Source organism: Dasypus novemcinctus, chromosome 9 (genome assembly GCF_030445035.2).
Source record: "Dasypus novemcinctus isolate mDasNov1 chromosome 9, mDasNov1.1.hap2, whole genome shotgun sequence".
Lineage (NCBI taxonomy): Eukaryota > Metazoa > Chordata > Mammalia > Cingulata > Dasypodidae > Dasypus > Dasypus novemcinctus.
Genome location: NC_080681.1, coordinates 14911821 through 14925723, shown reverse-complemented (window position 1 = coordinate 14925723; position 13903 = coordinate 14911821). Strand labels below are relative to the sequence as shown.

General features: G+C 42.3%; 1 protein-coding gene and 1 non-coding gene across 2 annotated transcripts; both read left to right on the top strand.

Moving 5' to 3' along the window:
- Nucleotides 1–5057: 5057 nt before the first annotated feature.
- On the top strand, nucleotides 5058–11195 carry TMEM167B (transmembrane protein 167B). The gene is made up of 3 exons (XM_004448973.3): nucleotides 5058–5227; nucleotides 7874–8005; nucleotides 8660–11195. The coding sequence occupies exons 1-3, from the start codon at nucleotides 5218–5220 to the stop codon at nucleotides 8740–8742; spliced, it is 225 nt and encodes a 74-aa protein (XP_004449030.1). The 5' UTR covers nucleotides 5058–5217; the 3' UTR covers nucleotides 8743–11195.
- A 1268-nt stretch (nucleotides 11196–12463) lies between these two features.
- On the top strand, nucleotides 12464–12875 carry LOC111759014 (small Cajal body-specific RNA 2). Its single transcript, XR_002793114.1, has one exon. It is a non-coding gene; the product is annotated as a small Cajal body-specific RNA 2 (non-coding RNA).
- Nucleotides 12876–13903: the final 1028 nt, after the last annotated feature.

The window sequence follows — 13903 nt, the reverse complement described above, 5'->3', positions numbered from 1 at the left end:
ATTCCCCCCACCACCACCACATCCCTCCACGCATGATGGGCCCTGGGTCTGCGGCAAGGCAGGCTTACAATAGTCAAGGGAGATGATGGGCTGCTCAGTAGCAGGAGAGAACTGAGGCTGGGTCTGTGGGTGCAGTCCTTTGCAGAGCTCATCTCCAAGGGGCTGGCTGATTTCCTGACAGCAAGTAATGGTGCCATTCAGATCGAGAAGTGGGGGGCAAGGCATGAGGCTGTGGGACTGGTGGAAAAAAGAGGAGATGGCCAGGTTGTAGACCTCTGCAATGCTAAACCCCGTTTTGGACTTGGTGTCATATTTTTAATTTTTAATTTTTTTCATATTTTAAAAATGGTTTTCAAATTTTCCTCATTAAACTTACGCAGTCATAATCATCTGCTTGTTTACCCACATGCTCATCCTCCTTGGTTAAAAAACATGCTGACTTGAGTCAGATGGGCTGGATTTAAAAATCTCAGCTCTATTACTTAACAGCTATATTATCTTAAAATAACTTACTTATATCCATTTCCTCATCTGTAAAATGGGGATAGTAATAGTTACTAACCTATAAGGTTATTACGAGGCTTACATGAGCTAATACCCTACCCATAAGGAGCTTTGGATAGTACCTGGCATGAAGTAAACCATGAAGAAATGTCAGCTGTTTTAAGGTTTTTATTCAAAAACTTGCAACATTGTCGCTGCTCTCCTTCATGAATTCTATATTCCAATTCCACAAGGCCATGTTCAATAATTCATGGCAACAAATATTTATCGAGTACCTACAGAGTGTTTGGCATTTGCTATGGGACTGATGATAAAATGACAATGCAAATACATGAACCTTACGGTATAGCAGAGGGACACGTATTAAACAAATACTGTGTAATTTGGGAGCTTATGATGTGGAAGGGGGACCCAAGAGGGTCAGAGAAGCCTCCCTAAGCAAGTGAGCTTTGAGCTGAGATGTGAGAAGCCTCCCTAAGCAAGTGAGCTTTGAGCTGAGAGGTACAGACGAGTTACCTAGTAAAGAAGGTAGGCAAACACTTGCTGTCCCCTAAATTTATCTTGTACTTTTCCCATCTCTATGCCTTTGATCTCTCTTTTCCTTCCCCTGAAAATGCCTTTCCTTTCCGCCTATTAACATACAACATGCCTTTCAGGCCCAGCTAAAATGTTTGCTCCCCCATAAAGCCTTCCCTTCGCACTCTAACTGAAAGCAGTTTCTCCTTTACACTCTACAGCGCTTAGTTTTTGTTTTCCTTTGGCACATCTCACTTTCAACTGTATTCTCTGGTTATTTATACACACAGCTTATCTTTTCTACTAAATCTTAAACTTTTTAAGGACAGAGTCTGTTTCTCATTCATCTTTGAGGTCCCAAAGGCGAGCACATTCCTTAGACTGAGAAGTCCTGGAACAAATATTTGTAGCATGAATTAATGCCTGTTTGACACCCCTTTTCAAATATGTTGCAATGCCAGTGAAGCTATTGTTGCAAGCTGTGCCTTTGGCTGGAGTTACTCTTTGGTTAAACCAGAATGCCACAGTCAGGATCCCCAAAACTAATTAGCATTCACCACAATGACCACAACAGCCCTAACAAACAGGCCACTGTTCTTGACTGACAGGCATTTGGCAACAACTGCCAGTTGGCAATAGTAGGCTGAAATGAACTGAGGAAAGACTGAATTGAGAGTTCCCAGACATTTGGGCCATAAGAGCCTGATGTGGAACGTGACTGGAGAGGCTGGTGGCAGTGTGGCTAGGGGACTTTCTACAGTAGTGGAAACACTGATGCTTGGGACAAAATCCTCCAAGATCAATATCAGTGAAAAACATCCTAATTGGAGGCAGTGTGACAAGGGCAAGGGAGCTTTAAGGCAGACAGACTAGAGTTGGGATCCTAATTATCTACATGACCTTACCCTGTGGCCTATTTGAGCTTCGGATTTCTCATTTTAAAAATATTCTGTCTGCTTGTATTCTCATTAGGTGGCTTCAGACACAGAAGAACACACAGCGAATGGCCAGAGTACAGACGATGCGGGGAACGGGGAGGGGAATAAATAAAATAATAAATCTTTAAAAAAATATATTCTGCAAAATAGCTATAGAGATCATGCCTTTAATACATCTAGCACAACATCCATGCTCTATAAAAATGTTTTTATTCATCTACCTTCCCCAATACATATTGTTCCCTTAAAACAGGGAACAGCTTTGTCTCTATTCCTACAAAATCTAGTACAGAGCCTAGCATGTAGGAGACACTGGTAAATATATATATATATATTTTAAATGAAGAAACAACACTATTAATAGCTACCATTTCAGAGCACTTACTTCATGCCACATACTGTTGTAAATAGTAAATCACTTAATCCTTCAATAACCCTAGGAAGCAGTTATTTTTCAGAGGAGAAAATGGAATCTAATTTTTGAAAATATGTAATTCTTGAGACATGTAATTTTGAAATAAAAACCTGGTGAAATTCACTTTATTTAATTAAAAAGGTAAAATATTTTCTAAAACCTGAAAAAGAAAAAAATATGCCAGAGGGAGAATGAACACAGGAAATAAATGAATGGAAAGAATGTGAAGAATGACAGAAACATGGAAAAAGAAGAAACAGAAAAAAGTTCTTAACAGAGGAAAAAACTAATCAGAATAAGGAATTGTGGATTATCACTGTTCATTTGAAATAGTAATTAATGAATTACTCATTCTTCCCAGCTCTTCAACTGTGATTGCTTTATCCTTGCACTCTGAGAGTGACATGGGAGGAAAGACTTATCCTTCAGAGCATTGCAAAAACGGGAGAAGTATTCAGCGATTAAAAATCGGGGGATAGTGCCGCTGACAAGAATACAGGCAGACACAGAAGAACACACAGCGAATGGACACAGAGCGCAGACAACTGGGGGGAGGGGCAACAGGGAAGGGAAGAGAAATAAATTTTTAAAGTCTTTTTAAAAATGGAGGATAGAGTTATTTTCAAAAGAGTGAATGGCATGAGTGAAAGTGGGAAAGCAATCTGTGGTTTGGAGCAATGTTTTTGAGTTCTGAGTTCAGGAGACTAGAATTATTAGTGTGATATGAGCAGTCCTTTCCCTAAACCTTAATTTATCTCTAAAATAGGAATAATAATGCCTTAGTGAGGATTGAGTGAGATCATACTACAAAGTGTGTTTGCTTTGAAAATGTCAAAATGTTATACAAATGTAACTCTTCATTGTTGTGATGATATAGTTGATAGTTACGACTGAAATGATAAAATCACTAAGGTGATGGTTAGGAATGAAAAGGGAGCAATTTGAATGACATTTTGAAAAAAGAGTTATTAATTCAAAGATTTACCGATTTTAAACTTAATGATTGGGATAAAGGAATATTAATCAGAAAAATTGGGAAATTCAAAGGAAAAGTTATTTCAAAGGGAAATGAGTTTGGCTTTAGATATTTCAGATGTCAGAACATCTGTTAGGCATGAAGGACTGGAGTGTGGGTAAGACATCCATTTAAGCACTCTGGGTAGAGATGATAGTTGAAGGCATAGAGTAGAAGAGATCACCAAATGAAAGTTTATGAGGAAAAAAAACAGGGAGGGGGAAGTTCTTAAGGACATCTGTATTTAGATGAAAGAATCTGAGTAAAGAGAATTATCAATTAGGAGCAGGTCAATGAGGATAGTGCAGTTTTATAGTATATAAAAAATAGTTAATATTTGAGATGGCTATTTCCATCCAACTAGGGAACATTAATTTGATTATGACCTAATTACAATGGTTTTGAGCCTTTATCCAACCTCCGTGCAGGGAGTAGTCAGTTGCTAGTGTGTTGATGCTAGTCCCGCTGTGTTTTAGAAAACAATTAATGAAAGGGTCAAAAGCAAAGACAACTGGGGCTCTTTTTTGGTTTTGTTTTGTTTTTAAGTGGTCCTAAACAGTTCTTTGTGGCAAGAGGATTTTGTTTGTGTATGTGCACCCATATGTAATCTAAATGCTTGTCTGGCCCATAAGTGTCTTAGGTTTTGTCACGCATTTCTCCCATTTGTTTTTGTTTTGCATTTACGTATATTTTCGCAAGGGTTCTTTCCTGCATTTGATTTTTCGGCTTGCCTCTATTCTCCACTTCTCTCTCTGGTCTCTCTTGGAGGCTTTGGTAGATGTCCTTCTTCCGCCTAACCAAGCAAGCCTCAGCCGGCAGATGGCGCTGCAGCAAGACCGGACAGAAAGTCTTTGCCAACACTACCTGCGGACCAGTAACCTTATAATGACAACCTCAGAGGACTTGAGTCACAAGTCGCACTTTTTCTCGTAACCTACTAAAGTAGGCTGAGTTGTATGAAATTAAGAATTCCAATTTGCAAAATGAACTATATGGTTCTGTTTCCTCCACCCTACCCCACCAGGAGACCGACTAACTTCTTTCGTAAAGTTGTGAAAGAAGAACACTGTCCAGATGTTGTCGGTTTCTGATTAAAGTGAGCCCAGGATGAACTAAATAGAGGAGATAATAGAAACTCTCCCGATGGTTCAAGGAAAAGAAAAATACATATACACAGGTAATTATCTAAAAGTTTCCCGACAACATGCAGTTTTAGGATCTGACATAAGCGACTTGTTTGTGTGCTAAAATTCCTTATTTCATTTTGAAAGTTCAGACGCAGACTCGTTATACAGATTTCCATCAAGAGTAAGGAAGAGCCTCGTAATCAAAGAGATCCCAGAGGCCACAGGGGCCGCCTCCTGATCCTTGGTGTCGGGTTACTCTTAGGTGGAAGCCGGGAACAGAGACTCTCCGTTGCAGGTGGGCTGCTGCACACACACACAGCGACCGCCACAGCACAAGATAAAGTGCAAAATTGCAACTCTTTGCCTTCTCAAACACACTGATCGAGCCTGTCAGGTTACGTCCCAGAACTAACCCCACAGGTGGACACTTAAAAGACCTGGTTGGATCGCGCTGGTCTTATCCTAACGTGAGCTTGCGAAGAACCAGCCCCACTCCCCCGCCTGGGCCCCTAGCTCGGCCCTCGGCTAGCCACTCCTGATTGTGTTCGGCGCTCGCCTCTCGGCTCTTGCGCCTGCGTTCTACGGCTCCTACCCGTCGCCGCGGCCCGGATCGGGAAGTGTCAAGCGGGAGTCCGGTTCCCCGGCTGTCTCCGCCACCGTCACTGACCCGGGACCCCTTAGCCAGGCCTGGGCCCAGCAGCCATGACGAACGGTGAGAGCCGGTGTGCAGCGCGGGGGGTGGGAGCGGGGGACGAAGGGAAACGTGGCGGGCGTGGCTGGGACTGACGTGGCCGTTCTTCCCGCCCCCTCCCGGCCCGGCCCACCTTGGCCTCTCCGCGCCCCTGACTCCTGTCCCCGATACCCCTCCACGGGTTCTTACGTCCCGTTCCCTTCTCGGACCACCAGAGCGTTTCCTGCCCGCACCCTAAGTCCTCCGTCCCCTGTGCTTTCCCTTTCCTCTCCTTTGAAATTCCTTTTGGTTCTTAGAAGCCTCTTGGGGAGGTCAGTCCCGGTAAAACTGCTCCAACCCCACCGAAAAGAGAGGACCTTTCCCCCAGCCCCCTAGGTTCTCATAGTTTCCGACTATCGGATCGTTGGGAGGACCGAGAAGTCACAGAGGATCTCAAGCCCCACACTTTTGAGAGGATGAATGCAGATCCTAAAAAGAGTTCTTGTTTGGGAAAAATACCGGAGAGCCTTTTCTTGTTTGCTTCTAAAGTTTGGCTGGACGGTCCCAATTGGAGCCTCAGTCTAGTCGTTGTAAGAGTTGGATTTAGACACTGCTTGTTTTAAATGATTCAACGTTGCCACCCTATCTGACCTAGTTTTGTAGGCTGCTTCAAACACTTTATAGACATGATTCCAATTCCAGGCAAGAGAAGGAAGGAGGGCCTTTATGGTATTTAATTTAGAGGCATCCTCACAGGAAAGGAAAAGTCCTCTTAGTATGATCTGAGGGGGATAGGAAGGCATTTCTTTCTCAAAAGTTCCTTCTTTGGCCTGGCACTGAAGGCTCAAATCTCACTGGCTTGTGAATTTTTACATTGCTTGCAAAAACTTATGGAAGAAAAGAGTGAAAACATACAGGTGCAATTTGTAAACAATTTAGTGTATGCATTAATTTATTGGACCCTTATGTGACATCTAACTGTGAGGTAGTTTTACTGGTGGTAGAGGGGGAGAGAGTGGTTCAGAACAGGCAGGTACTAATTATATAAAATATCTTGTTGGAGCCTTATTGCCAGAGGTCTGAAGATAACTAAATAACTTGGCACAGTGAGAGCAGAAGCGTTACCAGAGAAAGAAATACTGTGAGCCAGGAAATAAGAGAGCAGTCTGGCACATAGTAATAGCTGAAAAAATAAAATACACAACCATCCCCCCAGTTTGCGGTCAGATCTGTTTTTTTTGCAAGTAGGTGATTGATTGTGCTTACATGTACAAGAAATAGCTCAGTTTACATTTGTAGGAAATAGAAATAAGAGCTCAAATCTTTCCACTATTTTGAAGCTTCAGATACTTGTTTTTGTTGTTGTTTACAAGAATCTGATATTCTAGCAGAAATTTAGTTTGTAAGTAGAGTATTTTGTACAAACTATAAGAAAAGTTCAGGAAAGTTGTAGTCATATGGCTTTTAACTCTTGAAATTTCCACTAAACTTTCTTTTTCTCTGAACATACTCTTCACCATCAGGTGCAGATCTGACAAACTTGGCTAAAATATTCTTTATTGCATGAGTGATTTGTAATAAGAACATGTTCTGCTCAGCCTATAACAAATCTTATACTTCTTTTAACCTATTGTCAACACTGGCCACTCCTGGAAGACTTGTTCCACAGAAACTGATGCTCTCTTCCCAGGATTTGTAGCCCTTGAATGGGGAAGGGACGGGGTAATGAAATTGGTATTAAAAGAGATGTCTGCAGGGAAGCAGACTTGGCCCAATGGATAGGGCATCCGCCTACCACATGGGAGGTCCGAGGTTTAAACCCTGGGCCTCCTTGACCCATGTGGAGCTGGCCCATGTGCAGTGCTGATGTGCGCAAGGAATGCCCCCCTGGTGTAGGGGAGCTCCACGCGCAAGGAGTGCGCCCCGTAAGTAGAGCCACCCAGCGTGAAAGAAAAGTGCAGCCTGCCCAGGAATGGTTCCGCACACACGGAGAGCTGACACAAGATGACGCAACAAAAAGACACAGATTCCCAGTGCTGCTGATAAGGATAGAAACGGTCACAGAGGAACACACAGCGAATGGACACAGAGAGCAGACAACTGGGGGGAGGGGGAAAGGAGAGAGAAATAAATAAATAAATAAATCTTTTAAAAAAATAAAAGAGATGTCTGCAAGCAATTTGGGGGAACATTAAGGTAACCTTGTTAGTCCCAGGATTTTGGCTCCTTCTTGTCAAGGGTTGGCACTGTTAGTTGAGGTTATAATCTTGATTTTATATCATATTCTGTCCTTGATTTTATGTCATATTCTTTTTTTTTTAAGGTTTCTTTATTTTTATTAAATTCTCTCCCTTTCCCCCCCAGTTATCTGCTCTCTGTGTCCATTCGCTGTGTGTTCTTTTGTGACCGCTTCTATCCTTATCAGTGGTGCACTCTGTGCGCGTGGGGCTCCCCTAGGCAGGGGACACCCCTGCGTGGCACGGCACTCCTTGTGCGCATCAGCACTGCGCATGGGCCAGCTCCACACGGGTCAAGGAGGCCCAGGGTTTGAACCGCGGACCTCCCATGTGGTAGACGGATGCCCTATCCATTGGGCCAAGTCCACTTCCCTGTCATATTCTTTTATATCATCACCTGTCTCAGGTTGGTTTAGCACCAAGGGTTTTTCTTTTCTTCTTTCTGTAACAGTGTACTCTTTGGATGGGATTCTGGTGTTTGGTTTGCTCTTTGTTTGCACCTGTGCTTACTTCAAGAAAGTACCTCGTCTGAAAACCTGGCTGCTGTCAGAGAAGAAAGGTGTTTGGGGTGTGTTTTACAAAGGTAAGTTCATATCCGGACAGGGAGAGGTTCCCAGTGGACAGTGAGAAACTACAATGTGAGGAGTAACAAGAGGCTGAGACTGTATTTGGTTCAGTGTTTAGAGAAAATTCCTGAAATTGGACCTGAGAGTTCTGTAAAACTGAGTTAATAATTTTCTAAAGTTGAGGGAAGAGATGAATGTTTAATTTTGCTGTTATTTAAAAACATAACTGCCTGTTTTAATGTCAGGTAATTTTAGTATTTTCAGTGGAGTAAAGGTATATAACTTAAGCAATTTTAGTCTTGACTGGAATGTAATAGAGGAATATTTTCCCAATGAAAAGTTTTTCTGATTTCCTGGAAAGAATAAATTGAAGTCCCTTAAGTTTAAACTTAGTTAACTCAGATGCTTTTTTACTTTTCACTTTGCATAATTTCATCTGGAATCCTATCTACCTAAATCTTTTTCAAAATCGAGCAAAATATAATCAAACTGTATATTTACCTAGAACCTAGACCTTAAGGATAATGTTCAAATACATTTCCAGGTCCTTGAGAGCCCTTGATAGGTCTCTACATCTGTGGCTAGAGATTTCAAAATAATATTCTTGAAGGTTAGGACCTTTACAAAGGGCAGAGTATGATTTCTTTTCTCTTTTTACTTTTGTTTACCAGCTGCTGTGATTGGAACCAGGCTGCATGCTGCTGTGGCAATCGCCTGCATTGTAATGGCCTTTTACGTCCTGTTTATAAAATGAATTCCAAGGCATCCAACGCATCAACTGCCAATCAAGGGGCTGGGGCTGAAGAACCTGTCAGGGGCCTGGACCCAATGTAGGAGAGTCCAGCTAAAATCATGTCCCCAGGACGACACCACAGCTTCCGCCCTTGCTACATTTGGGGAAAGTTCCTCATGGTCACTAACATTGTTTATGCTTCAGGGGACTCCAGAAGGCCGGCTTCCTTTGTTCTGTGTGTAAATCAGGCCTCGGCAGAGTGCTATAATGTCCAGTTAAATTACACCCTTTGGTGATAAGATTCCATACCTCCTGCTTAAAGACCTGTCACCGATTTTGTTCTTCAGCCCCTTTTTTTCAAACTATGGCTCATTTGGAAAGGATATGGCTGTGTTCAGACCTCTTGGAAGGAGATAGTTTTCAAGCTGACTTTTTCCCCGTTTGATTTGGATTTGGCAAATTAGTGGGCGGGGAGGGGGTTGTCTGAGTAGGAAACAGGAGTTATGCAATATCAAGGAATTGTTTGGCTTTGAAAAACTATCATATACCATCTGGGGACATAAGAGAAAGACATGGCCCTCATTTTGCAAAAAGGGAACAGATGAAATAGCTGTGCTGTGTGCGAGTAGCTCAGGAATTTTGCCAATAGAATCTGGGTGTGTATAAAATTTGGTAAATTATAATCTAGAAAGCAGTGACTAAGACTAGAAAAAATTTTCTGTTCACCATTATCCCCAAATGGAGACTTCACATGATCCATTGGTACATGGAGAATGAATCAACTATTACTATTTTCCTAAAGCCTTTTTATATTTTCTAAATTACTTTGTGCTATATACTGTTACTCATAGAGTTTTAAATGCCACCACTAGGGGAAAGAAAAAGTAGTGAAAAAATAATTGTTTAATATATTTGCAGTTAGGGTAGAAGAAAGAAATCTGGTATATTAATTCATATACTAGTAAAGCCATCTAATATAAGAACTGTGTATGATATTAGATGGAATTTTTGTCCTGTTATCCAAGACATAAACTTTTTCTTTGGTTATGTCTGAGTTGTTGTGGCAACTTTTAGGTGATTATTTGTTTTCCTAGCCAACTCTTAATTTTCTTCATATTGCAGTACTCTTTAGCTGATCCTTGGAAATTCTGTTTATTCTCAGAACCAGAGAATTCTAATGGATGAGAGAGGTTGCTGATAGTCACAGGCATATTTGGACAGGTCATAGAATCTGTGAGTTAAGTAAGAGTGTTTTCATGTTTTCTAAAGTAAAGGAAAACAGGGTTTGCAGTTGAGATGGATGAAGTTTTCCATGGAGTATGGTAACTTCTGAGCAAATCGCATTTGAAGGGAAAACCTCACCATTTCCTCCTACTTATATACCTGTAAATAGATCAACCATTGGATTTATAAAGCCTGCAACTTCTCTATTTAAAAGAAAGAGACATGGTAGGTCTAAAATTATTGTAGAAAGCAAGCACAGACATAGGTCTGCCTATGCCTAAACTGAATTACCCACTTAGGCACAACAAAGGGAATTTATTCCTGAGAATTATCTGTGGACAAGCTATGGTAGCTATGGTTGTCCCCTGCGTTGCAATGCATTATGTCTTTTGTCTATTTATCCAAAAGAACAAAAGCTCTAGGAGATTTAGGTTCTGAAATATGCAATTTAGTACTCTGAGGGTTTCTAGAAGTAGGAAGTCATCGAGTAAACACTACATGTCTAATCATCTCAGAATTGTGGCTCATTTCCAGGAATTGGTCCACAGGGTAAATTTCAATGATTCCGTTTGGTTTCTGTTGTCATTTGAGGACACATGAGAGAAAGGAAATTTAGCAGAACCAGAAAGAAGAGTTACACCTTGTGGGTGTGAGTTTGGGACCTGCTGGCCAAAGGGAATGGCACTCCCTGGAAACCCAGATTCAGCGTGTTTTGCACTTGTTATTTTGTGGCTTTAAAGACTTGTTTTTATTTAATAGGGCTAATGTCTCTAAGTTTGCTGCTTAGAGCTTCATATTTTAAACTAGTTCTCCATTTCACTGTTCAGTTGTTTCAACCACAGCCTCCTGGGTGGGTCATCTTGACCAACTTTCTTGAATTGTTATATTTTGAGATGCTTTCATACCAAAATGTACCAAGAAGTGCACAGGATGAAAGTAAGAAACAAACAGCTCATTTCATTTTTTGACTTTACATAAGCAGATAAGCAGAAACTTGTTTAGCTCATTACTTTGGTTGATGTCTCTTACACATTTTGACTAAAAATTACAGGAAGTTGTTCCTCTGTGGGAGTCTCTTAGGGGTGGAGACAGGGGGATAGCAATATTGCCTCAGATTTAAACTGGCATCACTATAAACCCTGTGTGCCAGGGTGGAATGAAGTCAACTCCTTTTTATAGTTGAAGGACAAAATTTTTTAATTCACCATTGTCTGCACAAATCCTTGGAAATAAAATTTCTTTCCCTATAATCTTTGTCCATTTTATTTTTCACATGTTGAGTTTATTGAACCTTGTTGAATACTCCCCTGGGTTCTGCTCATAGCATACTTTTAAATTTCCCATTGATGAATAATATCTTTCCTGTTATCTCCTTGTGGTCATTGAATGTATGACATAGATCAGAATCTGTAAAAGCCTGGCTTTCTCCCAAGAGGGAGGTGATACACATATATAATATTTTGGTAGCTATTAACTAAGATACCTATTTCAGATATTCTCACCACCTAGTTCTTGAATTTAAACACACCCAATACATTTACCTACCACTGCTATTAAAATACAATTATCTGCCATCACGAACTAATTTATTCAAATGAGGTTATCGAGTTAACCAACCAAGCACCCAGAAAATCCTGAGCCAATGGGATTCTGGCCCATAAGACAACCCTACCCCCACCTCCTTTTATTTATTCCAAGTGCATGGTGAGACTGGCACAAGTACAAGTTATAATTTCACAAGACATTTTCACTGTGTTCCAAAATAGGATGATCTGATTTTTCTCCACACGTTTCACAGAAAAAGGAGAGAAGTGACTAAGACTATGCTCTCTGATGTAAGAGAAGCTAATTCTAATTGTACAATCACGTATTTTTTACTCATTTTGGGGTACAAAAGTCATATATGCTTTAATGGTTATGAAAGTTTAGTATATGCATCCTGGCAATCCAGTTTAATTTGACTGCCACAGACGGAGTTCTGGGCAGCTAGAGGTCTCTGTAATCGATGACAGAGGGATATGCCTGCCCACCATTACCCATTTCAGATATTCTGCCGGTCTAGTCCTTGAACTTAAATAATCTTTTCCTCATTTTTCCTTTGGTAAAATAATGTGTGCCTTCTCCCTTGAGAGAGATGATGTTCTTGTTGGTAATGACCACGTCTCCATGGAGAAAAAGCCATTCAGTCATAAACCATCTGAGATTGAATCATCTCATATCAACAACCTAGATTTTTCTTTAAGACAATAAAAGTAAAATAAAGATCAGAGGAACACTATAGATATGGGTGTAGATGTGATTCTCCACCAAGATCAAACGACAACTACAATTCAAGATTCGGGAAATTTATCCCTTCTCTCAAACCTGGGGTCCCCTCCGAGCCACGCGAGGGCAGCAACTCGCGCACTCGACGAAGGGGGCGTTGCTGGAAGGGGCTGCAATGCTCGGTGGTTCCTCCCAGAATCCTCCGAGGCGGAGGGGGGCGGGCGGGTTTAAAAGCGAGCGCGGACTTCCGTTTCTTTAGGGGAGGGAGCGCGGCCTGGGGTTCGGCTGTGTCTGTGGGGCGGTGTCGCGTGGAAGGTGCATGTGAGCCGAGTGCGTGAGCGGACGCGTGTGTATGTGTGCTTGGGGCGTGCAAGGCGAGTGCGTGCGCCTCCTCCTGCGCCCCTCCCTCCCGCCTACACCTTGATCTTATTTGATCCGGTCGTGATCCCAGCCCCGCCGGGCCGACCCGAAATGAAAAGCTGTCCTCCTGCGAAGCCCCTTCCCGGGGCGCTGTGCAGCGAGGCCTTTTGGGCGGTGGCAAGCCGCGGTCCCCGAGGCCCTGGACTCGGTCGGACGGGACCCGGCGCTCAGAAGTGATGAATTGATCAGATAGACGAGGCCGGGCTTGTCCTGGGCCACTGATTATCGAGGCGATTCTGATCTGAGCACGGACACCGGGCCCGGACCTCCAGTGGTGTGGGGGCGCGCGCGGTAACGGTCGGCGGCGTTGGGGGGAGCATGGGTGAGCCGTCGCCCCGCCCCCGGTCGCTGCGGCCGGAAGGAGACCGAGACCTCTCGCTTGCAGTTTTTCTTCCCTAATCCCCTCCCTTTTTTTCTTTAGGCCGTGGTTCGTCGCGGTGATTCTTTGGTAGCAACTCTGGTAGTCCATAGGGCTAAAGAGTACATACCCCCTTATATGCATATATGTATGCTGTGTGTTTTATATATCCATATGTGTATATATCCATAAGAGAACTTAGCTTTTAAGAATTAACATTCCGGGGACTGTCCGGTAATAGCTGAATTGGAGTACCAGGGAGGCATAGCGTCTGTGTTTGGATCACACTACCAAAATTTTGGACGTTCTGCATGGGGTGATAATCCAGGGAATCACCTCTCTCTACCACTTCAGCCATTCTAAATAATGGGAACTGAAACCGTATTTTCACATGACTGCAGACACTTATCTCCATGTCTTGGAGTGTCCCAGTGGAAGAGGGGCTGTGAGAATTTTGTGGTGTTTAAAGACCTGCACCTGAATACCAGGAAGAAGCTCAATCATATCTGTGTTAATAACAATGCATATGTTGTCCAAACTTAGAAATGGCAATTTACTGTAAAATATTCTAAAAGGTCTTCCATTTCTTGCCTAACCTTTTTTTTGATGGCACAGAAGATTGCTGTGAGTGACCTAATTTTAGAAACCACATTTTAATGCGTCAGTTTTTAGGTACTTCAAACCCAAGCACCAGATGGTTGAACCATGTTTATAAAAATTGGGGCTATATATCATGACAAATTGGCACAAGGCAAAGGGATTTGACTCCTACAAGTTGACAGTAGCAGAGTTAGAAAACAATGGAAAGTTATCAGGACCAAGGAGATGGAGCCCTAGTGGAAAATAGAGCCCAGCAGATGATGAAACCCAGAAGTTTTGAAATCTGGTGTGACCTCAGCATAAATAATGCTTATT